The 24631-nt window shown below is 39.9% G+C and overlaps 1 protein-coding gene across 4 annotated transcripts in view; it reads left to right on the forward strand.

Moving 5' to 3' along the window:
• The window catches only part of ANKRD26 (ankyrin repeat domain containing 26), a 53758-nt gene that overhangs the window by 26794 nt on the left and 2333 nt on the right, over positions 1-24631 (forward strand). For all 4 annotated transcript variants that reach the window (XM_040061408.1, XM_040061410.2, XM_040061409.2 and 1 more), the window contains 19 exons: positions 216-424; positions 987-1136; positions 2055-2088; positions 2241-2379; positions 2827-3040; positions 5665-5848; positions 6311-6457; positions 7666-8619; positions 10146-10298; positions 11257-11432; positions 11625-11718; positions 13577-13651; positions 14803-14937; positions 15844-15956; positions 16370-16511; positions 17681-17962; positions 18655-18890; positions 19517-19763; positions 24364-24409. In XM_040061408.1, the coding sequence (XP_039917342.1) occupies positions 216-424; positions 987-1136; positions 2055-2088; positions 2241-2379; positions 2827-3040; positions 5665-5848; positions 6311-6457; positions 7666-8619; positions 10146-10298; positions 11257-11432; positions 11625-11718; positions 13577-13651; positions 14803-14937; positions 15844-15956; positions 16370-16511; positions 17681-17962; positions 18655-18890; positions 19517-19763; positions 24364-24409 (3730 nt within the window). The remainder of the gene's footprint in view (positions 1-215; positions 425-986; positions 1137-2054; positions 2089-2240; positions 2380-2826; positions 3041-5664; positions 5849-6310; positions 6458-7665; positions 8620-10145; positions 10299-11256; positions 11433-11624; positions 11719-13576; positions 13652-14802; positions 14938-15843; positions 15957-16369; positions 16512-17680; positions 17963-18654; positions 18891-19516; positions 19764-24363; positions 24410-24631) is intronic.

The raw sequence follows: 24631 nt of genomic DNA on the forward strand, positions 1-24631 counted from the left end.
ATCATAGAATCATGAATGAATTTGAAGTACTTTCAATGACAATACACTGTGTAATGTAATTTTTTGTGAAAATACTTGTCTGTTTAGGTGTTTGGTTTTTTTTTTTCATTTTACACTTTTTTAGAGGTAAACCCTGAATTGTTCAATCTTGGATATTGTGTTTCTCTTCTATGAAAATACTGATTAATACTTGAAACTTAACTTTCTTTTTGTAGGTTGAGAAGGAAAAAAGCAAAGAAAGATGTTTCAATACGCAGACAGTGGCAGAAGAGGAAAATATTGATAAGTTAAATACACCACCAGGCAACATTACTAATCAGAAAATGAAAGAAAAGCTTACCCTAAGGAAGAATGACTGTTTGAAAATGGAGGATGAAAACACTACAGAAGAAAAACTCAACAAAAAATTTTCACCTGAGGAGAGGTCAGAAATTATTAAAATGCCAATGAAAGTATAAACTAAAGACATGATCTCTAATTCTTATTGGTAGGATTACTTTAGTATCTTTTAGGTTTTCCAGTATTGTACTAGTTGAAACAGTTTCTTCAGTGCTGGAAGCATACTGAATAGTCCTCTGCTTTACAAACATTTAAGAAAAACACTTCTTTTTTTGAAGAGGGAAAATATATTACCAAGTAAATCTCAAAAGTTTGAAGGAAGCATTGATATTTTTATGAAATCCTAAGCAGAAGTGTTTTTCTGACTGTCCTTCAAAGGAATCTCTGCTGCTAATACATCCTCTAATGTGGATATAAGATACTGCCTAAATCTAGTTCAGGTTCCACATTACCCTCTCATTCCTAGGGCAAGATTTTTTTAAATACTTTTAAATGCTCCACAGTCCTTGGAGTTAAGTCTGTGTTTTATCAGAGATATTTTTCTTCTCCGTTGTTTCTGGATATCATCTTAATTATGTTCGTTTCAAAGAAATATTTTCTGTAAAGTTACTCAATTGGTTGATTTTTTTTCTTCCTGTTTAATGTAGTGAATTTGCCCTGAATCATGATGCTGCAAAGAAAAATAAAGGACAGGCTTCAAAGCAGAAGGCTAATCAGCAGATGACCTCTTCCAATGGGAATAATTTTCGAGTACCAGATGATAGCGCTTCCAGTGAAACATCTCAAGAGGAGGGAAGGTACTGAATATAAGGAATGTTATAACTAAAACCTACTTAATGATAAAAATTGACCTAAAGCTAAAGGTAAGTTTTTTATAAACCTGATGTGCATAGTGGTTTTTGTTCCTTCTTGTGGCAATATGATCTGATGCCTTTTGTGTTCCAAAACACATCTTTTTTGCTTAATGTGCTTTAAACCTCTTAGCGAAGTTCCTTATAAAGACAATGTGCACAAGTGCTGAAAAATTACCTGATGGTCTGTGTATATGTAAGTGTATATTTTATATTTTTAAAAAGGGAGAAGAGAGACTTTACAGGAACAAAGTTGCTGTTTCATCACATGCATCTTAGGGTTTGAGGTTTTGGGGTTTTTTCTTCAAGCTGTATGTCCTCTTGACTTCTTGCCTACCTCAGACTTAACTGTAGGGGTCAAAATGAGAAACAGAAGTTGTTGACAGGGTACAAGCACTGTTCAGAAATAGCTTAAACACTGGTGTGTTGTCAACACTGTTTTGGTCAGAAATCTAATACACAGCATTGTGTGGGCTGCTCTGACTAACTCAATTCCAGTCAGCCTAAATACACTAGAGATCCAAAATTACGGTTCTTTGACCTTTAAGGGGGAGTCTAAATACCGAAGAGAACTCAACCTCTAATCTTAATCTGGGAATGTGCATAGCTGTGTATCTGTTTATCTCCATGTCTGTAGCTGTATGAGTCCTATCACTTTGAGTGGACTGTTATTTCAACTATTTGAAAAAAATAATCTTCCAGTAATGATAATAATATTTTCCAATATTCACCTACATCTAAAAACATTCTTATATTAAATTTTACTTTAATTCCCTACTGAAATTAGGTTTTCAAAACAACTTTTGATATTATTCTTAATGCAAGATAAACATTCCGAAACTGAAATACACTTCTGTTTTCCAGACCTGCAGCAAAGACAGCAAGTGAAAAGAACAAGGTAATGTAAAATTAGTTTCTTGATAAATAGTTTTTCAGCTTTTAATCACTCAGATGGGATCAATCAGATATGAACTGTGAATGAAAGAATGAGTCATTCATTCATCTGTAATATTGCATAGTTGTATACAAAAAATACTGTTTTGTTTGTAGGTCAGCATACAAATGGATGTAACTGATGACCTTGATTTAACTCACTCATCTGAAACATCATCAGAGGATGTCAAATTACCAACATCTACCTACAAAGAGGCTGTGTTGCTCTTAGAACAGCTTACTGTGGATCATACAGGTATGTTCTAAAGTCACTTTTTCCTCAGATGTTCCAAGTTTGTCTTTTAAAACATGGTTTCTCTATGTGCACTCCTAGATATCTTGGTTCATTTATATTTACGGTAACACCTCCCCACCGCCCCCTTCGTCACGAACCTGTGTGTATACAGAGCAGCTGTTTTTCCTGTTTGTTTCCTTTTCTTTTGCCTGATTGGTGGTTTTCTTTTCTCCTAAATACATTTTTCTGAGGTGCCACCAGCATGGCTGAAAGGCTCAGTTGTGCCCTGCAGTGGGTCCATTGTCTCTGTCTGGCATGGGGCAGCTCTGTGCCTCTTCTCACAGAGAATTCCCACTGCCTTCAGTCTTCCCACTACCAAAGTTTTATCACCAACACCAAATCAAATAATTTACACATTAGAAAGTATTTATGCATATGTGCATCTTTGTCTTTTCTATCTCAAAATAGGTTCTGCTATTTTACTGAAAATTCAAAACATTCTTCTTAAATATGAACAAAAAATAGAGCATGAAAAAAATCGGTATGCAGCAGTCTGGAGAGAAGTAAGAAAACTGGAAAGTGAAAAGGAGGAATCAAAACTAATAGCGGAAGAGACTCAAGATTTGAAATCCTTGTTGGCTCGTCAAGAAGTGGAATGGAAAAGTGATATCCAAAGCCTTAGGTATGTAACCTTGTGTTCTGAGAATGTGTTATCTTGTCAGTGTTAATGTGCCAGAAGGTGGTGCTGATACATGTGATGAATGAGAAGCTTGTAGTCTTCTGATTTTCTGTATTTTGAATCCCATGGGCAAGTTCTGCAATAAAGGAAGGATGTAATGTCAGGAAAAACACCTGGATATTAGTGGCATCGAAAATTGTCTGATTTCACTTTTTTAATACCAAGAGAAGAGAATAAGAGAGTTTGTATGGGAAAATGAGATTTACAAGAGACATGGTTTATATGAGATGTGTTATGTTTTTGTCTTTGCAGTTTCTGTTGATGTATAATAGCAAAAATTCAGGTAACTCCACTGAGTGAAACTCAGAAGTGTTTAGAGAAGCTTAGAGTGCTTATTTGCTTGCATGTTTGGTTATTTGAGAAGTCCAATTCAGGGTTGCCCCATTCTCTGTAATCCTGAGCTAGACTTGGATGATATAATTTTAACCACTGTGTGCGTCACCTCAGACAGGAGTAGCTGGTATGCAACACAGGAAATTCAGCAAGAGCAAATGCAGAGCCTTGCTCTTGGGAAGGAAGATCCTCTTGTGATGATATCCTGGGGATGACCTGGCCAGTAAGCTTGCTGAGAAGACCTTGGTGGTCTTGCCAGAGCAAGATATGAACGTGAACCAGTATGAGCTGGCAGCTGAGAAGGCCAGTGGCAGCAAATCAGGAGATTGAAGGGTGTGATTATTTGCCCCCACTCAGCACTTACTGAATGGCATCCAGAGCACTGTGTCCAGTTTTTGGCCTCTAGTACTGGAGAGATCTTAATTGATACATATGAGTTCAGCAGAGAACTAGCAAGCTGGTCAGGGGGCAGGAACACCAGCCTTGTGAGGAGAGGCTGAGCGAACTGAGCTTTGAGTTGTGCCTCCTGGTATGTGGAAGAGGATTATGAGGAAGACAAAGCCAGTTCCAGCTTTGCCTGAATTTTGTCGTGGTTTAAGCCCAGCTAGCAACTACACCCCACACAGCTGCTCGCTGACTTCGCCACCAGTGGGATGGCAAGAAGAGAATCAGAGTGGTAAAACTGAGAAAACTTGTGGGTTGAGATAAAGACAGTGTAATGAGGAAATCAAAAGCTGTGCACACAAGCTAAGCAAAACAAGGAATTCATTCACCACCACCCATGGACAGGCAGGTGTTGATCCGTCCCTTGGGAGAGCAGGGCACAATCACATGTAACAGTTACTTGGGAAGACAAATGCCATCACTCTGACTATCCTCCCCTTCCTCCTTCTTCTGCCCGCTCTATATACTGAGTATGATGTCTTATGGTTTGGAAAATACCTTGCATCCATTGGGTCACCTCTCCCAGCTGTCTCCCTTCCCAACTTCTTGTGCACCCACAGCCCCCTTGCTGGTAGGGCAGTAGGAGGAGCAGAAAATGCATTTTTGCTGTGCAGATGTTGCTCAGCAATGACAAAACCATCCATATTATCAACTGTTTTCAGCACAAACTCAAAACACAGCCCCATGTGGAGTAAATTACCCTAGCCACTATTTTTCAAAATTCCAAAGTATCTAACAAGTGTGAATAATCATTATTTTCATTCTTAATAAGTTATGAAAGCAATTACATTGTTAGCCTTACACTTATAGCAGCTTTATTTTTTTTGTGAAATTATATGTAAAGCTTTCTTCTTTGCACTATAAACCGTTGAAATACACATCTTACTGTCAGTCTTTCAAACAATTTATTAGTGGCTGCTGCTAATTGTTTTTTTCTTCTTGCTGACTTGAAAGTATATGAGAAAAAATGCTCAAAATAACTGTGAAACACAAAACTGCTTTTTTGTTTGGGTACCATGGGCACACTGTGGACCACTTCTTACCGTGTTGGTGCTTACTGCTATTTGTTTAGGTTAATAAAGAAGTTGATATTCCATAAGGGTTTCTCTATAGATTATCTTCAAAATCAAATTGCTGTTGTTTCTTCCAGGTGTAGCTCCTTAGAGGTTTAAAACTATTTTTAATGACATTAAACTTAAACCCTCTGCATTTCTAAAAAATTTTTGAAAATCAGTCTCATTCCTGAGCAAATAGAAACTGTGCTTTTCCTGTGGTCAGCCATTGTTTAAGACTTATGAAAGGCTTGTTAAAAAATTGGTGGGTGTGTCAGAGAGAGAAGTGATGTGCTGCTTCATCAGCATTACATGCAGTCACTGAATCCATAAAATGGAGGCAATGCTCATCATACGAAGAAAATGTATATTAACCATAGTCAAAAGTTTATGTTGTTTTGATTGCTAAGACAACAAATTGTTCTTGATAAAAGAGTCTGTAATATGATGATGACTTCTTCAAAAGTAACAGAAATGTGCATACCTCAGTATATTTACCTAGATAAACTTACAGGTAATAAAACAGTCAATGGTTTATTTCCATATATTGTAAAACTGATACCATGGATAATGGAGTGATGTTAGAATTCTTTAAAAAGTTAAAAATCAGGGTAAAAATATAGAATCTGAAAGTATTTGAGATTTTTATGGTTTGAGTTGTTTCTGCAAATTCATAGTGTAGAATATCTAATTTTTATATTGGTGCTTGAGTTTCTCAACTATACTGTTAAATTCTAGGTTTACCTTGAAACAAGAAGAAGAAAAGAGGCTCAGAGTAGAAACACTATATGAGAAAACAAGAGAAAAACTCAGAAGAAAAGAAGAGCAATATTGTAAAGAGATGGAGGAGAAGCAGCAACTTGAGTTACAATCAAGGAATTTGGAAATGGAGTTAGTAACACTGAGAAAGCTCTTCAAACAGGTATATTAGATAATGACTTAAACACTTGCTTTCTTATTTTCTGCTTCTTTTTAATTGGTGTTGTATTCCAGTATGCCTAAAGAAGAGGTACTTTGTTCATGGAAGAGGCATTGCATAACTATTGCCAGATTTTGTGAACAGCTGGTTTACAAGTAGTCTCTTCCCTTTCTTTTTTTTTTTTTTTTTTGTTTGTTTGTTTGGTTGGTTGGTTGGTTTTTTTGTTTGTTTGTTTTGTTTGTTTGGTTTTTTTTGTTTGTGTTTCAAAGCCTGACTTTGAGTTATTTTTCTACATTATTACAAAACATTCTGTATTCTTAATTTTTCAGAAGAAAATTAAAATTTATATATGGATTATCATAACTGTGGAAAGCAAAAATATTTACAAGAATAAAAGGAGAGTGGGACAGTATTTCTAGCTTTGATTTTACTAAAAGTGCAAGTAATTTAATTGTATTATTGTAGGTTGAAGATGAGCGTGATGAAACACAGAGACAGCTCTCTCAGGAAAAGAGTGCTAGAGCCCTGCAAGAAGGCATTTTGAACAACCACCTTTGGAGACAAAAGGAACTAGAAGAAGAGACAAGAAGAACTATAGGAAAAAGTTCAGATGTAAGTAGATTTTTTTTTTCTAATTAATTAAATTTGACTGTGCTTGTTCTAAAGTTACAATAAAATTTATATACTTTTTGCCTACTTCTTGATTAATTATTTACAGTTTACCAGTGTAATTTTACTGTGCAAATATCTCTTCTGTTTCTCTTATGTCTTTAAAAGTTCTGGAAAGCAGTGTGAGTGCTGTATGTACTTGCATTGCATGTACAAGTAGAAAGCTAAAAGAAAACACTATTTATGCCATTTTTAAACTGTCTTGTTTTTATTTCCTTGACATTTTGTCATCACTTTTTAAGGTTTCTAGGAGTGAAACACCTAGCTACCAACATCCAGACTGACCAGGAAGGAAGTTGTTTGACACTCACTCTGTGTTCCCATTACTTGGGGTTTTATAAGTAGTTTATTCCCTTATCAAGCTTGAAGTATGAAGTCCTTTTCCACCTCCACATATTAAAGTTTTATGACGGAAGATCAGAAATTAATTAAAGTCTCAATACTAGTTAAAATAATTGAAGGAGAATAAGTGATCATGAACACTATTAAAAAAAAAGGAGTCTTGAAAAATTTATCGAATTTACTAAGAATGTGAAATTCTTGGAAGGATTGTTTGTTCTTGGCTGTGCTGCCCAATAAATACAGGGTGAATACGTTTACATGGGAAAAAAATTGTATAATAAACAGGCACTATACAAGATTCTTGCATTCCAGAGATTATTCAGCTGTATGTTGAACTTTCAGTAATGCTAAAAAAAGCGTTAAGAAGACATTTAAAAAGGAAAATACCCTTTTTAGAATGGTAAACAGAGATTTTACCTCTGGTAAGCGGAGTTTTTACCAGATGGGTAACACAGCTAAATTAATCTGAAAGGGAATATTTTAAAGGCATGCACACACAAGAAAGCACTGGCATTTTGTAACCTTTATACCTGAAATATTTGAAATAATTTTATTATTTAGTTGCTGGTTTACGGAAAAAAAGGCAGCATGTATTTGACATGTTTATTTATGGATATGTTACCCTTTCATTCTGTGCCTGCATTGGACATGTGCTGGTTCATAGAGTAGTTTGTGTCTTACCTGAAGTTTCACTCTCATCTTGGAAGTCATGTTGCAATGTTAGAAACGTTAAAATGCAGTTTAATGCTGACGTGGTTTTGTAGATTTATTTCCCACCTGGATATTTATTCATGTTCCCTGTCGTTCAGGAATCCGACACTGAGAGAGAAAAGGATCTGTTATGCAAAAATCAGTTACTGCAAGATGAGATTGCCATGCTAAGACTAGAACTTGATCAAATGAGACTTAGGCACCAGGAGGAAGAAGGAAAATATTTAGAGGAAAATGAGGCCTTGAAAGAAAAAAACAATGATCTCCAAAAAGAACTTAAACTGAATGAGGAAACCTTAACACAAACAGTTTTTCAGTACAATGGACAACTGAACTTACTAAAGACAGAATCCGCAATGCTAACTTCCAAACTTGAGCAGACAAAAGAAAGCAAGGACAGACTAGAGACAGAAATTGAATCATTTCGTTCCCGCTTGAACACTGCTGTTCAAGAACTTGAACGTCACCAGTCATCAAAAAGTGATGTTGAACGAACAGTTCAGAGAGAACGTGATGAATGGCTTCGCTTGCAAGACAAGCTCCATCATGACCTCTCAGACGTGCGAGAAGCCAACAAGAGCTTGTCTCAGCAGCTGAGTAAAGCTGAAAGCAAAGCTAATAGTCTAGAAAATGAGCTTCATCAGTTAAGACAAACACTCAGAGAAAAAACATTGCTTTTAGAAATGACACAGAAAGAATTAAGTCAAACCCAGTGTCAGGCAAAGGAATACGACCATGCTCGACAACTTGAGAAAGACCAAGTAAACAAACTTATAATAAAGCAGGAATCCATGCAGGAGCGATTGGCCCAGCTCCAGAGTGAAAACCTTTTGCTCCGTCAGCAACTGGAAGATCTGCAGAACAAGGGGATCATAAAAGAAAAAGTAGTAAATGATGTGCAAGATCGGTTTAATGATATTTTCAACAAACTCAGAGCTGATACTGAAAAGCAAGTTTACCTAGTGGAAGAGAGAAACAAGGAATTAAATACCAAGTGCACTGATTTAAGAGAACAAGTCTTCAAACACGAGACTGACAAAATAGAGAGAGAGGTAAAATATAGACTTAGTGCAATTTAAAGTTTTACAGTTCTTGAAATTATTTTGTGTTTCTAAATTGCATCAGTTATAAGCCATATGCATGAGACCAGATAAGGATGATTTGCTCTAATTTGTTGCGTTTCTGTTGAAATTGTGGAAGGTTTTGGTAAATGGTTTACTGCTGAGATCCAAGCTGAGAGCAGGAAAAAGGTATGCAAGTCTCCTTTGATCAAGAAAGGTGATTCTTTTTAATCTCTTTTCCTTAGTCCATTTTTTGCCCTATAGAATTGGTTTAGGTAATTTAAGTATTGCACTGATGACACAAGTAAAGAGTGATGTAAAAGGAAGAATGATCCAATATGTGACAGTTGAGAAATGATACAGATGAGTGAATTGTGTGAGATGGACTTATATTCAGTTCCTACAGAAGATAAGCATTGCTTCTCCCAAAGTTTCTATCAAAATTGAAGAGTATTATAGTGTCCAGGTGTTAATTTATGAAAACTCTGGGGGCTTTAAGGGGTCTGCCTGGAGAATGCATCATTATCTGTGTTCCTAGGAGTAGGAAGGGTATTCTCTAATGATATTCTGGCCGATTTCAGGTGGAGTAATGACTTAAAAATTGCCTTACCTATGTTGTTTAATCTCCCTTACTTTCTAGAAAATAGGAGCTAATAAAAGTATGTTTAGACACGCTGGTGTATGGTTTATCTCCTTTAATGATTTGAATAGTGATTTAAAATTACACTTCCTTCTTTCTAGAAAGTCTTGAATCTTTGAGTGAGATAAATATAGGCATGTGTGAGAGAACCGCTTTATTCATTTGTCAGTTACTCTAAGGTGTGTGTGGGGAGAGAATTCCAGCAATACTGTCTGTCATTTTAATCTGTGAATTGCTGTGTATTCTTCATATCAAAACAACAGGTTCTCTCTGAAAATACTGCATTTATATAACTGTATGAACTATCCAGGTTTTAGTAAACCTAATATGTCAGTATAAAGACAACTGTTATTCTAAAGCATACTTACTAAGACAGCTGTAAGAGGATGTGATTTAACATATTCTTAGAGTATATCTACAAAGAGGTTTTAGATATAGATATTCATTTAATTATATTTGTAAAATGTAGGAATAGAACAAAGAATGATGTGATACCAACTACTGCCTTTGGTCAACAAAGTAGTATCTGCAGTCAGATTATGGCTCTTGCATCACAATAGATTTCTTTGGATTACGTTAGAAAAATGCCTATGATTGCAGTGTGTGCTTATGCATGGTTTCAAGAAGAACAATACCTGGATCTTTTTTATGTGTTAGGAAACAGAAATTTTCATGAGCAGCTTCTGACAGTCTGGGGGTACTCAGCTGAGAAGGATGGAGAGGTGATTGTCTGTGCACATGCCTGCTGGTGACAGACAATTTCACTTGAGTTCGTTCAATCCAAAGACAAGTCTAACTCTCTAATCAAATAAGTCAAAGTAAAGGCATTTTTCATATTCTTACAATTTTATTCATGCTCATTTAATTGTTTCATTAGGGCATGATCAGACAGCTGCAGCAGGAGCTTGCTGATGCTCTTAAAAAGCAATCTATGTCAGAAGCTTCACTCGAAGTTTCTACACGGTACCGCAGTGACCTGGAGGAAGACAAGCTGCGCTTGCAAAAGGAATTGGAAAAGGCTAAAACCAAGGTACATAATGTCTATAATTATATGAATAAATCTTAGGGTGGCTATTAAAAGTAGGACTGGATGTTGTCCTAAAACCTTAGGAAAAAAAATTTAGCTAGATAGATTTAATGATGTGTGAATCAATTGTGTTGTTTTATAAACTTGGTGTCCATGTCTTTGACATGCAGACATTATGCTCTTACTTGGACAAATTATATTTGCTAAGGTGCTTTTCACAATATTTTTGTGTCTATATTTATGTCTTGTTGCCTTCGGTTTAGCCAAGCAGATTGATTTCTGAAGAACAGTAGAAGTTTTGGAATGCTGTGTTTGGACATTTTTATGCTGTCCTGCTTTCCCCCTGCCCCCACTCCCCCCATCCTGCCCTGTCACCAGGTAACACATCAAATTCTGAATGCTTTTGGAACTTATTCTGCATTTCTTCCCCTTCTTTGGCCCTGCTATAATTTGCCATCCTTAAATGATTTTCCTGCAAGGGAAGTATAAGCTATTTCTGAGTTAGGAACCACCTTTCACAGTGTTTTTCCAAAGTATGGACGTATAGAGGCCTTGGAGTTTTAAAATGAAAATAATTTAAAATCTCATCCTTTTGAGGGACTTGTCGTTGTTACTACAGACAGCTGAGCTTCTTAATTTGTGTTTTCACAGAGGAGCAAACGAGTGGATAGAAGGAGCTTCCTAAGTCACCAAAAGGGTCAGATCGGCAGTGTCAGTGCTTAGAAGTGTGCCCCAGGACATGGATGGAGGGATAGAGAGGCCTCTGTAGAAGATTAGGAATAAACACAGCTTGTGTTGATTTGCCAGTAGAAGCAAAGCTTTGAAAGTACTTGAGATGACTATAGTTCTTTGGGCAGAGGGTGTGGGCAGATATCTGCAGCATGTGAATCCTTGGGCAGCAGCTGACTGCCCTGTATAAAAGCTCACCTGACGACTGTGGATTCTTTCTGTGACTTTACAGTTCCGGGAGGTGGAAGAAAAATATCTAAATTCTGAGCGTTGTGTTCGTGACTTGAAGACTGCCTTGGATGAGAAGGAAAGAGAAGCAACAGCTTCTGCCCAGAAACTGCAGGACCAGCTGTTGGCATCTTCTGAGACTAACACTACTGTAAAACAACTGGAAGAACACGTGCAACAGTAAGAGTGGGGCAAGGTGTCTGTCACTTGCAGGGGTTGGCTGGAAACCACAGCACAGATAGGTAGCCTTGTTGCAGCACAGCAAATTATTAAGATTTTGAAGGATGTTCTTGTTTTTTATTATTTTGCACTGCTCTTTGGGAATTGATGCTCTGGCAGATTTTTATAATAAGATCTGTATTTCTGTTTAAGCCTTGAAATTGAAAACACCAGATTGGAAGCCACTGTCCAGCAACAAAGCAACAGGATTGAAGCCCTGCAGAGAGACCTGCAAGCCTCTGCTTCAGTAAGCTGCTCATGAATTTCCCCTTTTCATACTCCTGAGCCTAGTTACCTATTTCTTTGGGGAAATTTTATGGTGAGGTTTTCCTGGAAAGCCAAGGGAAGCTCAGTTCCTGCATTATGCTGAATAGAGGCTGCTCAGAAAGCTGCCTGCTCTGTTTCCCAGCCATCCAGTTTTGAAAATTTTCCCATGCTATAGCAAGTCAAACATAACACTCTAAAAGGTCAGGATCTGACAGCAATTCACTGGTGTAGCTATTGTCTGCTTTAGACCATTCATAACATCAGATGCTGCTTTGGGGACTGCAATGTGTTTCATTTAAGGTATCCATCAAGTTAACTGGTGGAAATTCCACAGGGTTTATTGATGCCAGGCCCTTTAGGCTAGAGACCTGGCTGACATCATCAGGCTGAAACAAAAATTACATGTCCCAGAGACTTTGCTATGCAGATTTGCTTTTCCTTTGGCTACTTGTTGTTTGCATGAAACAGTGAAGAGGACGGCTTGTGGTATCTGCAAAACTCAGTGTGAGCCTTGGAATTTATCACTGCTTCTACACAGTGGTTAATTTTAGCTCAGACAAGGTGCTAACATCTGTGGCCCAAATTAAGAGATATTTTTTGTTGTTTTTTGCATTGTAGCCAGTGAAGTAGGGCTCTTGTTACAACTGTGGTTGTCTATTATAGCTGAAGGTATTTTGAAAATCACTACATGTGATAGTTGAACTTTGTGATGTACTGATACTGTCTAGAGAAGTGGGAAGGCAGTCACAAATCCTTCCACTTTGATTAATAGGTCACAAATCCTTCTGATTTGATTAATTAATGATTTTCAGGTGTACTGGGGATGAGAAAAGCTACTCCTGCCTGTTTTCACTAAACATTCTTTATATCCCACGTGGTCTCTCTCTCTCTCCGCACTGTGTCTGTTCTGTCCCGCACCAGGCGGGAGCTGACCTCTGGCTAGCTCGGGTCAACACAGCCACAGAAGTTCCCAGTCCGGGGGGCACGCAGGCTATTACCTGCTGGCTCGGCTTCTCAGCAGCTGGACCAAATAGTGTCGTGACAGCAACGGCAGCAGAAGAAAAGGCTGGCTCTCAGCTTTGCAGGTTAAAAGATGTTTATTCGGGCCAGCTGCGTAAGTCCACAGCTGGTCCAACCTCAGTCCAGCGAGGCCAGAGAGAGCAGAGCTGAGGACCTGAGAAGCTGAGAGGGCTGCAGAGCTGAGGAGCTGAGAGGCTGAGGAGCTGAGAGCCTGAGAGAGTCTCTCCGCTACCTTATAAGCGGGGGAGGGGTTCCAGGGGGGTTACAACAAGACAACAAATCAGGGGATTCAGGGGGTAACAAGGTGTGCCCACCCCCAAGCCTCTGACCAACCACCTCCAGAGGAAAGGAATTTCCCCCAAAAGACCTATCACCTGAAGCCCTCTCCCTGAGATTTTGCAACCTGGGAGGGCTCCTCAAAGTGATAGACAGGCTGCCCCCGAGAGGGGGGGTGGGGCAGAGGGGATGTTACAAGTCAGGTGAGGAGTGGGAGGACTGACACAAAACACCTTATTATACAGACAACACAAAAGGGATACAGAATTGGGGATACAGTGAAATGAACCATAACATAAACTTCTTATAAAAACCTAATAAAACCGTTCTGCACCACCACACCGCACCGAATGGCACAGGTGATGATTGCTGACAATTTTACAGTGGCATCAAACTAGGGCTGTTTTGATCATTGTTGCTGGGTGTAAATAGTGTACAAATAAAGAGGTGAAGCGGTTCTGTGTAATACTTTTGTCAGTGAGGTGTACCTTCAGTCTAGAAAGTCACAGTGTGCCTTCTTGCTTCTTGTAATGCTTCTATAGGTTCATAACCGCCTGGAAGACATGATAATGAGCTTACAGACAACACAGGCAGCTGCAGAGGACCACCACAAGCAGGTACCTGACAGGCTTCTGTTGATGACTTTTAGTCTTTGAATTTTTCCTGTATAGTTAATTGATGAGAAGATCATGTGGGCTGTGTAAGCACATAGCTGTTAAATACCCATCTGGTTTTAGGGCAAGGCACCCTGAGGGGAAAATGCTGTAAATTTCCTCATTTTCCTGCTGCTGTGTTTTATATGTGTTGTGGTGTGCAAGATAGTTGTGTTCATCAGTGTGATTAACCTGATGAATTCTCTTCCCCATCCTACCTGCAGGGAGTGAGCAAGTGGCTGTGTAATGCTTAGCGGCCTACCAGGGTTAAGCCGTGGCAGATGACTGATAGAGTGGATGTTGCAGATGGCATGGAGATCTGTGGTTGAAAACTGAGAGAGGAGACCGGACTAGACAGATCCATATTATCTCTGGAATTTTGTCAGAGCTTCTCTTGCGGCCATGTCAGGTTTTTTTGTGAGACACAGTGTTTTACCTCCTCTGTTAGGGCTTGAGAAAGTCATACACCCTAAGGACTTTCTTTTATCTGAGACTTTGTGCTAAGTGTTTTGTCACTTTCTGTAGCCAGTAAACATCTCTCGATTTTTCCTTTTTTGATTTTGTAATTTTCTTTTTTTTCCTTAAAAAATGCTGCTAAAAGCATCTAGTCAACTTCCAGTCTTTATACTTGAACTGAATCAGCAAGTTGTGTTCAACTCAAGTGCACCCAATAGGGAAATCTTTGTCCTTTTAGAGAGAACCATCAATACCATAGTCAATTTCAAAACATTTTCTTACTCTTAGGAGATGTACAGCTGTTACAGAAGCCATGAGGGTAGGGTATATTCTGTGGTGGGGACTAGAAATGAATACATTAGAAAGTATGTCATGAACTCTAGAGAACCTTTGGAAGAAAGCTACAAGGTGATTTTGTGTGTGTGTTTATTATTCCCCAAAGTTCAACCTCATCTCACCACCCTTAGAGCATTCATTCTTTTTACCAATTATTTTTCATCAATTTTTCTTCTTGGTTATGTTTCCCAAGCTGTGTTTTATATTCCACATTAACATGTGGGTGGGGAGAGGAGAGAGTTTCCTTTCAAGTGCAGCTTTCTGTTGCAGCATTTTCTTTACAGACACCTTAGTTTTTTCTTCTGCCACTGTTGCTTTTACAGGTGCAAAAGCAGAATGTGCTGGCTCTGACATCAAAGGAATTGCAGAGCATGTGGGAAGAGCAGTTTAAGTCAAGATCCAGCCTTGAAGAGCGTGTTGCTCAACTTGACAGGGAAAAGGCAGACCTCTTTGAACAGGTAAATCCAGAAAATTCTCCAGAGACCTAAGCCAGTACCTGAGAGCACAACATTAACCTTTTAGTTGTCATCTTACATAAAAACCATTTTTTTATTACCCCTGCCATTCAGGCTCTGGATATGTTGTGATCTGTGGATCATCCAGGAAGCAAATGAAAGCTATCTGGATGTCTTGTGTAAGTTCTGGAGCAAATCTCTTTGAGGGAGTTCCCAGTATGGTTTGCATCAGTTGAGCATATGAAGCACTGCAGTTCTCCATTTCTTTCTTGGATTCCTTCTGGCCATCTTCTGACCCCTTGTTTTCTGGGCAGTGTTGAAGTATTTCATTTTCCCAGTGCAGGGCATGGAGGAGGAGCAGCATATTTTCAGGGTAGTGGATGCTTAAAAGTCTTGCAGAAAAACATACTGACAGAATTCTGGGGAAATTAACTAGCACTTGGAAAACAAGAAGACTGACAGTTTCAAAGGGTCCTTCCTCATCTGTGGAGGAATAAAGGAAGTACAAAGCAACTAGCACATAAGTAAGTAGCCACAAAGAGGAGGTGCAAGGGAATAGTATATTGAAAAAATTCCCAAAGATCAAATTCCTCTGCCTGCTGATGAATAAAGATCCTGTAAAAGCTTTAGATTCATTTTTATTTTCCCATGATAAGCATACCTACATAATCCTTGCTATGAGTTGAGAACTCTTGAAAGTAGTCCACCATCTTTTCCACCTTTGTTTCAGTGGAGGCATCTATTTTTGTTCTTCAGTATTGGCCAATTTGCTGTGAAACCTAACATGGAGCTTGGCTGACAGATGGAGATGGACTGCAGCTTCTCTGTGGAGAACACTAGAGACACATACTGCACATAGCTATAGCTTTTACTGTTTGTGTGTGTCTTATGTCTTTTTGGTTTTAAAAGTGTGAAAGTGAAAGAAAGAAAGTGAAGAAACTGATAGAGTTAAAACGTCCAGTTGAACTCCGTCTGGACCAAGAAATGAGAAGAAACTTAGAACTGCAGAAGGACTTCAAGAGGTATGGCTTTTTGATATGGTGAGGAGATACCTGAATAGGAGTCCAGTTTTATTGAACTGTAATGTGAGAATAGGTATACATACTCTGTGAGCAAACTGAAGTCTCATGTTAGTTCCTGCAAGGTACGTCTGTGCATGAGCCTATACTTCTTATAGCTGCAAGAGGAATTGCCAGTCCAGGTTGCTCTGCAGTTCTCTGGGGGTGGGGAAGGAAGTCTTCAATCCATCTTTTCAGTTGAAATTTGGATGCACCCAGTGATTTCTGGCACAGGAAGAGCAGGTTTTTTCTCAGCAATTTCTGTTAAGTATGTTAAAAATGAAGAAAGCAATGTATGCACTTCTTACTTGAGAGCATATGGAAAAGTTTGCATATTCCTGCGTTTCATTGTTCTCCAAACTGATTTTGCTGTTTAGGTTGAAGAGACTTCTCAGTAGAGCTACGAAGAAAATACGGGTATATGAGGAGAGAGAAATGGAGTCACAGCTTAATTTGAAGGGAGAAATGAAGAGCAAATATTCTGAAATGGCCAGTGAAGTTGATAGATTGAGAACAAAGGTGAGCTCTGCTTAATTTGGGGTTTGTTAGGTTGTGGTGTTACTTCTTTTCAAGCCTGTGTGAAGCCTTCCCTGTATTTCTTGTCATGCTGATCATTTTCTTTCCTTGGCTGTATTTTCAGTTTGTTTAATCTCTCTCAGTGCTTTTTCTATAGTTAGAGAAGTAGGTGACTATGACTAGTACTGATGTAGTTGTCATTATGGGTAAATATGCAATCCTTAAGTGCAAAGCAGCATCTGCAATGGCACGGGAAGGGCAGACTGTCATGCAAAGGGAGGGCAAGCCAAGAGTGGCAGCAAGGCTGGCAGGGTGTGTGACCTCATTGGCCAGGGGACCGTCCCGGACACTCATCAAGAAGAACAGAACAGGTCTGGTGACAGCAGGCACGGTCAGCCAAGAGTGCAGATCCTCAGGCCAGGCCTTAGGGACACCGGGCCTGGTGTTCTCTGTCCTACCAGGACATCATGTCCATGGGTGAGGATCAGGGCTGGCAGCAGTAGGCCTCAGCTCAGGCCCAGCCACAGCGTGAGGCTGTGGCAGCATCACCCTGGTCTGACAGACAGGTTCCTTCTCTGGAAGAACTTGCTCACACAGCAAGAACAAGCCTTGAGCCCTGTCTCGGGCGTGAGTCCAGCCAGAGGCAGTTGGGACTTTTCTTTTTCTGAAAAGTGTTGTTGCTGTGCAGGATACAATGAGGAGAGGTGCTGTAGGAAAAGTGCTATAACTTATTGGTTAGCTGTTTTAGCCCATCTTGGCACAGGGACCCAGAAGTATTGTTACCAGAGATGTTTTTGAGGTTGCTCTGGCTGTCCAGTAGTAGCACGTAAACTTTATATACTTCTCCGCCCATTACTCAGATTTTTGCTAAAGAAGCCTCATTTCACAGTTACACTCGGCTTTAGAAAGCATCATTGTAGAATCAGTTACTCCTTTACAGTGACTCATTTTTAGTTCAGAAACCAATAGCATTTTTGCCTGAAGAACTGTGGAACTGTCACAAATGATGTGAAGGCTGATCTTGTTGGAAAAGAAGACCCCAGTTACATTGTTTCTAATACTGAGTATGCAGATGATAAATACAGTCTCCATGGACAACCCCTTTAGTGATTTTAACAGAGTTCACTGCCTTTAGATGCCTCTGAGTTTCTTTTTTTTTTCCCCATGTACAGATTGCTGAACTTTCTCAGCAACTGGACATGGAATCTAAAAAAAGCATGCAGCTAGAAGCACAAAACCGGGATTTGCGAGAAGAGCTATCTACCCTGCACGCGAACTGCGAAAAACTGGAGAAGAGCAAATGCCAGCTGAAAGAAGAGGTGGCAAAACTCCAGCATCGCTTGGAGACTAATATGGTCGATCACAGCCAAATAGAACAGTATAAAAGAGAGGTTGATGAACGGGCAGGACAAGAAATAAGACAAAAACTACAAGAAGTCAATCTATTTTTGCAAGTGAGTGACTCTCTGACGTGTGTGTGTAGACACTCTGTATACTTTGGTTGTGGCCACCATTTTTTAGTGTTTTTCTTTGGGTGCCCAATTCTGTGTGTTAGCACTGTACTTGTGTCTATGCTGACAGGGCAGTGGGAGAATGGCATATGGTTGGGCAGGAGTGCCCTTAAGGTTTGTAATGTGCCAGCAGGTCCCTGAATCAAACGCTTGCCCAAGGTAGATTTCCATTTTGCAGTGCTTGGTGCTCTCTCTGCTGGAGTGCTTCTCACTGTTCATGCTTGAAGAGGTTTTGCACTTTCCAGCTGTTACAGCCAGACCTGTAGGTTTTCTCCTTGTATGGAGGAGAGTGGTCAGAAAAGGAGTGACTGAAGTTGCAGGTGTGGAGATTGGGAGATCTAGGTGATCCTGCTAAGATCTTTGAGGAATCCTGTTCTCCATGCTCTGTCCTACAGAGATAGTGCCCTTTCATTAGTAGCTTTGAATCATAGTACTGATTTGGGCTTCATCCTGAGTGAAAAGAATTATTTACCCTGGTGGTAGCTCTAGGGTTCTGCCTTGAATGCTCATGGTAGTGAGGAGGCACAGCCACCTCTCTGAGCCAAGCTGGGCCCATGACTTGGGTATATGCAATTGACAGGTGGGGAAAGTTCTCTTTCTCTTTGTCGTGGTTGAAGGTGCACTGTCTCCTTCAGGCACAGGCAGCTTCCCAGGACAGACTAGAACACATCAGAGCAAATCATCATGCTTCTCTGAGAAACCAGCTAAAAGACAGAATTAGAGATCTTGAATGTGAATTGGACAAGATAAAAAATACTCAGCAAGAGAATACTTTTCCAAAAGAATGTGCGCTGGCAGAAGTGGAAAAGTACAAGGAGCTGTATCAGGAAGAAGTGAAAACTAGACGATGCCTAGCAAAGAAACTGGAAAGGTAAGTCTGCTTTTTTTGGACTGGTAATAAGAGAATACTTTTTCTCATGCATATTTCTTGTTAATTCCTCTTCTGCACCTGGCCAGCATTGAAAGCATGTTTGTGGGGAAAGTACCTTAAGACCCTTCCCGTTCAGCAGGCCCTCATTTCTCTTTGGTGTTTCAGCAGGAACACAACTGATCATGGCATTAACACCATACTTTTCAAGTTGATGTTGTTTTAACTGGCAGGGGTTTTTTTGCCAGTCTCTGTAATCTCGTCCTCTGTACAAAAGAAAATATGAATTTCATGTCCTTTATTTGAATAAGGGTAGGCCTTTCAGAGAACAGATTTTTGTTCTGTGAAGAAAAAATAGAAATTATCTCTTTTGGCCTCTGTTTAAGCAGAGACTCTGAGCTTTGAGCTTTCCTTGGGAAGGGGGGCCAGCCCAGAGTTGTTACAGAGGTGACATACCTTTCTAGAAGAAGCTATGTAAACACATGGCTTTCAAAAAAGGCTTCAAAGCCCTCATGATGAGCAGTCCTAAGCATTGGTGACACTTGCTGCTCCTTGCACCTAGTGTGACATTTCAGAAGTCAAATAATTACTACCAAAGGTAATTGTTTGTGTGCTTCTGAATGTTTCAGAGCTAATGAGAGACTTGAAGAAGCCAATGCTAAGCTCCTCCGGGAGCGCCATAAAAGCAAATCGTTAATCACAAGCAGCATTGTCAGTGGAGGTCTGGCTGCAACTCCAGTTCTGTATTCAACTGCACTGGGACATCTTGGCAACAATGTAGGACTGAACAGAAGTCTCAGTCTAGGAGGAAGCTTCATCAGCCCAACTGAGAACGCATTATCCTCAAGAAACAGGGTTGCAGCCTTTGTGGCCAAGGTAAGCATTTTGAAATACCATTCTCAACTGCTGAAGAGTTTCTTCTTCCTTGATCTTCACTCCAGCAGTTTTTTCACAGAACTTGCTTTAGTATGTTAATACCAACAAAAGGATGCTTCAAAAATAGGACTGTATAATTGGAATGGCATAACTTTGCTCTTACACTTCAGTGCAGAACGCATACTACACATAGGAGACAGTTCTTGTAGTTCCTGCCATGTTTTATTTCATGAAACAGTAAAATTACCTACTCTTCCTCAAGTCTTCACAGCTTTCTGATTTTGCAGCAAGGCTATAACCTCTGCAATACCTCTGGTCCAAGTATGCCCTGTAATTAGCAGTCAGTGATAGCACATGCCTCACAGAATGCTGAACATTATACCATGGAAACCCCACACCAATAGTTGTAATCAGTGTGAGTCTTAGTCATGAGTCGTACTCTATTATCGAGGGAATGCGACAAGTATTTGTTCACTTTTAAGTCCATCTCAGTTTGGTGGTCCCCCCTCATTGGAAAGAACCCATTTAAACCATGTGTCTATAGAGCGCTTGTGTTACAAAAAGAAAGCCAAGAGAACAGATGGGGCCAAAGCAGCATAGGAGATGAGTAGCTGTGGCAGTTACAGAAATTAATTTCTCTGTGTAGCTGTGAACACTCTTTTGAGGGCAGAGAGGTGGACAAACATTACTGGAAGAACTCATGAGGTCATTAGTACTGTATTGTCTGCGGGGGCTATTCTGCATATGAGCACTAGAAAGGAAGGAAAATTCAGGGACCCACTGCAAAAGGGAAATAAAGAGGAGACCAGGGAGGGGTAGGGAGTCGAGAACAAGAGAGGGAAAGAAAAGACAGAGAGATGGGAGCAAGATATTTAAGAAAAAATCAGAAGAGGAAACCATTCCTGTTCTAGGCAAAAAAGCTGCCCTAGGTTAAAAGGAAAGGCTTAACAGTTGTGCCTTTTTTGGAGAAGAATAAGAAAAACAGCAAAGGGAAAGAAAGTGGGAGTACTTGGTGCTTCTTTAATCTCAATTACAGCAGCAGTTCTCAGGTAGTGCTTTCTGTTTTCATTTTCCAGGATACATTGGAACTCTCTGAGAATCTCAAAGTTTTGTCAGTATCAATACATACATCTTCATGGGTTTGCTTCCTCCCTTACGTAGTGAAATTTAATTACAGAAATTAAATATTTCTCCAGGCTATTTTGTGGCTTGTTTTATATAGCTGCTAATAAATACAGATGTATAGGTCAAACTGCTACAAGGCCTCTTCAAGGGTTTGTGAAAAATTCTTCCAAATCCACATTTGGAAGAATCCAAATCCACATGAAAAACATTTGAGCTGATTCCAAGTCTGCGGTAGATCTGAGAATGATGATAGTGTTCCTTCTTGGTGTCTTGACTTCAACAGCACCCATAGAGTTTCTTTCCAGAGCATGTGTCTCACAGCTTTGAGCATACTCTCAAAGAAGTTGTTGCAAAATTATATATGACAATTTCTCAGCCTTCAATTACTGATGTCCAGAGGGGATTTGCTTCTTAATTTGGGGGCCTGCTTCTGTACTAATATTTTTCCTTCCTAGTGCAGTTTTGTTGGTAGGACTTTGTTCCTTGATGTTATCTCTGCTCTTGATAACAACCTATGGAGACTTTTAGTTCGTTGTCACCGGAGGAGCTGAGGATAATTCACTCTCACTATACACAGTTTGTCTTCATAGGATTCCCTTTGAACTCTAATACTATATCAAACTCTGAAGTTTTCTTCCTTGAATAAAGGTGAGTCAGACAACTGCTAAACCCACAGAAAACGTACCTATTTCTTACCATTTCAACCAGGTTCTCTTAAGAGAAAGATGGAAATCTCAGTATGCCAAATTTCTCTCAGTCAGAGGGCTGATGTCTGGGACTCAGATTTCCTACTGTGAATTTATCCTCCCTCACACTAAATTGAGCTGCACATTCTATTGTGATAAGTCTTCATGAAATCACCAATTAGGGAACAACTGAGACTGTCAGGGCACCACCTGTAGACTCAAGTATCTCAATGTTCAGTGTGTTCAGGAAAGTCTTAAAACCTGGTCTTCCCTCTCTGAGTCATAAATAGGAAGTACTGTTATTGGTCTGTGTACTGGAATTTGGAAACTTAGTGCATAGCCCAAGGCAGGGAATGTCTGTCTGCTGCAAGGTTTGGAAGAAGATTTTGGGACTCAAGGCCATTTATCATATTTACAAACTGTCAAGCTTCCATCCTAACAGCTGTGCCAAAGGCTGCTGCAAATGAATGTGGGTGTCTTGATGTGGAAAAGAATAGTGAACTCTGCTAGCTGGAACCAGTGTGAATTGGTGGATTTATGAAACCAGTTTCCCTATATAATGTGAGAAGGGGAATGTCGGCTCCCTGTGCTCTCTCTCAACTTACGTTCTTTTTCTGATATCATTTTCTAACTGCTCTCTTGTATTTTTGTGGTCTTTTCTATTGTGAGCTTTTTTTCCTTGCCTCATGTAAATGTAGGCTATGTTCTTGGGTCTCACTGAAGACCTCTGAACTTGAGGCTCTTTTTCTTCTTCAGCTCCTTAATCAAAAATCTTCTCTCTCTCCTCTGCAGCCAGATATGTGACAAGGTTTGTAGCCTATACTGTTTAACCTTGTGTGCTGCTGGAAATGTTTTGTCTATGCTGCTAGGTTTTGATTCAAACTTATTGATGCATTCACATTGGCCTAAAGCTGGAAATGCTTTGGAGTTGCTGGTTTCTCTGAGTGGAAGAGTAACTGCTGCTGAGTACTTCTGTGCTTTCTGTCTTTGTGAAATTACGGCTCCTGTGATAGTTCAGCTTCTGTAAGATGGCGCTGTATGTATGGACTTCATCTCCTCTAATGGAACTTGGTTAAACTAGAGGGGAGGGCTCTTTACTGCCCTTGCCTGTGCCAACAGTCAAAAAGTTCTGGGTAGCAACAGTGGTTGGTTGTGTGTGCAGTAGCAGTACTGCTCTGAAGTTGAGTTCCTAGACCCTGAGTATCATCTCATGGAGTCTTAGAGGATCCAACTTACTCTGTGCTCAAGAAGCTCCGTGGGTAAGTAGTAAGTCAACATCACTTCCTGAAACAGAATTACTGAGATGGTGACTGCTGCAAGTGACCCAGTATGTTACTGCCTGAGGAGCTAAGCAGTGAGAGATGCCTGCTCAGGACAGACACTGACTTGAAGAATAGTGGAATTTACTATAATGGTAAACTGCAGACAATTCTGGAAGGATATACTAAGCTAAACAAAGCATATAATCATTAGCAAAGAATTGCAAAGGACAAGCTAAGCACTGTACCTAATGATTACTGTGAAGGATTGCCTAAAGTGATAAAGAAAGATACATCACCAGTTACTCCAATAGTTTGCCATCATCTAAGTCTGAGACACCTCAGCTGTGGGGGGAAGGTGTCACAGTGAAGGACTGGAGAACCAAGGTAATTGGACCTTACAGGTCACTGGGCTCCCCAACTTTGCTTTGACAGTCGCCCAGCTTTTATATGTTAAACAAACAAGCTGACATAATGTGTAATTTCATTCTCCTGCTGGCTTTATCCCAGAGCCTGGCCAGGGCTCATGGAGGAGCCAAGGGAGTTCTCTTTGATCCTGTAACCCCTGGTTAGGCCAGATGTGCCTCATCTGGTTTCTAGATGTGGAAAGGTAAATCCATGTTGTGCCAATAAATGCACACATAAAACAATACTTTGTTAATGAACAAATAGATAGAGATAACATTTGATTAGACGGTTCATCTATGGGTCAGCTTTGGTTCTGGGCCTCTTGTTCAGGCCTCAGTCAGGGCCTGTTGTGCAGGCCTTGGTAGTTCATGCCTGCTCCAGAGGGGGCAGGAGGACACACTGCCAGAGTTCTCAAAGGTGTTTCTTCATTCAAAGACTTTTTCATTCCTTTTCGGAGAAATCCACGTGTTGGCCTTATTTCCACCTATTTCTCTTTCCTCGGGCAGGGATGAGAATCATGGAAAGGTTACTGGAATGAATAAGAGGCAAACAAGACCTTTTTTTCCCTCTTGATTCAGCTGCAGAGGGATGTTGCAGAGGGACCTGTGGACCTTCTGGTCAATGTGAAGGCTTCATAAACCAGGGGAAGTGCTTTCTTCCAACAGCTCAACTACTATGACTTTGCTTAGGATTAGTCCTGCTTTAGGTCATCTTTTGGTCTAAGCCTTAGATTTACTGCTTCCTTCCAGTACCTATGTCTCATTTCATGTTCTGGAGGGGTCCCTTTTCCCCAGGATTTTACAGTCCACACTTGAAAAAAACTTGAAGCTTGGAGGAAATTGTTCTTTTGGCACTGCTGAGAAGAGTTTGGCTCCATCTCTGTTACTCCAGCCCCCTGGTAGTTACTACTCCAGGAAAGAAACAGTCACTGCTCTCTCAGCCTTTCCACGTGGTCCAAGGCCTTTGGCATTTTCTTGGCCATCCCAGGCCATCATCTCCATTTGGGATGATATTTTTAGGTTTTATCATGTTGTCCATGGGGTGTAGGAACGCTTTAGGAGTTTTAACGGTTACATTTGGGTCATATGATGTCTTAACTGTGTATCTGATATATAATTCTAGGTACGACAGGAACTGGATGAAAAAATCACTAAGGAGCTGAAAGAAGGTAATGTGTCATTACATTAGGAGTATTATTAAAGAAAAAGCTGACTGTTTCTAAGTCTTGACAGCTTTCAAGCCATTATTTTCAACTTCCTCTGCCAAGAAGAAATATTTTTTTCTGCTAGCTCTCCAGTGTAGACTTGAATATGAAAAATTCCTGCTTCCCAAAATATTGCATAGAATGTCATGCACTTGCCTAGAAAAAAACAAGCAGAAAGACAATTCA

The sequence above is a fragment of the Hirundo rustica genome, chromosome 4 (genome assembly GCF_015227805.2).
Source record: "Hirundo rustica isolate bHirRus1 chromosome 4, bHirRus1.pri.v3, whole genome shotgun sequence".
In the NCBI taxonomy this organism is placed as follows: Eukaryota; Metazoa; Chordata; class Aves; order Passeriformes; family Hirundinidae; genus Hirundo; species Hirundo rustica.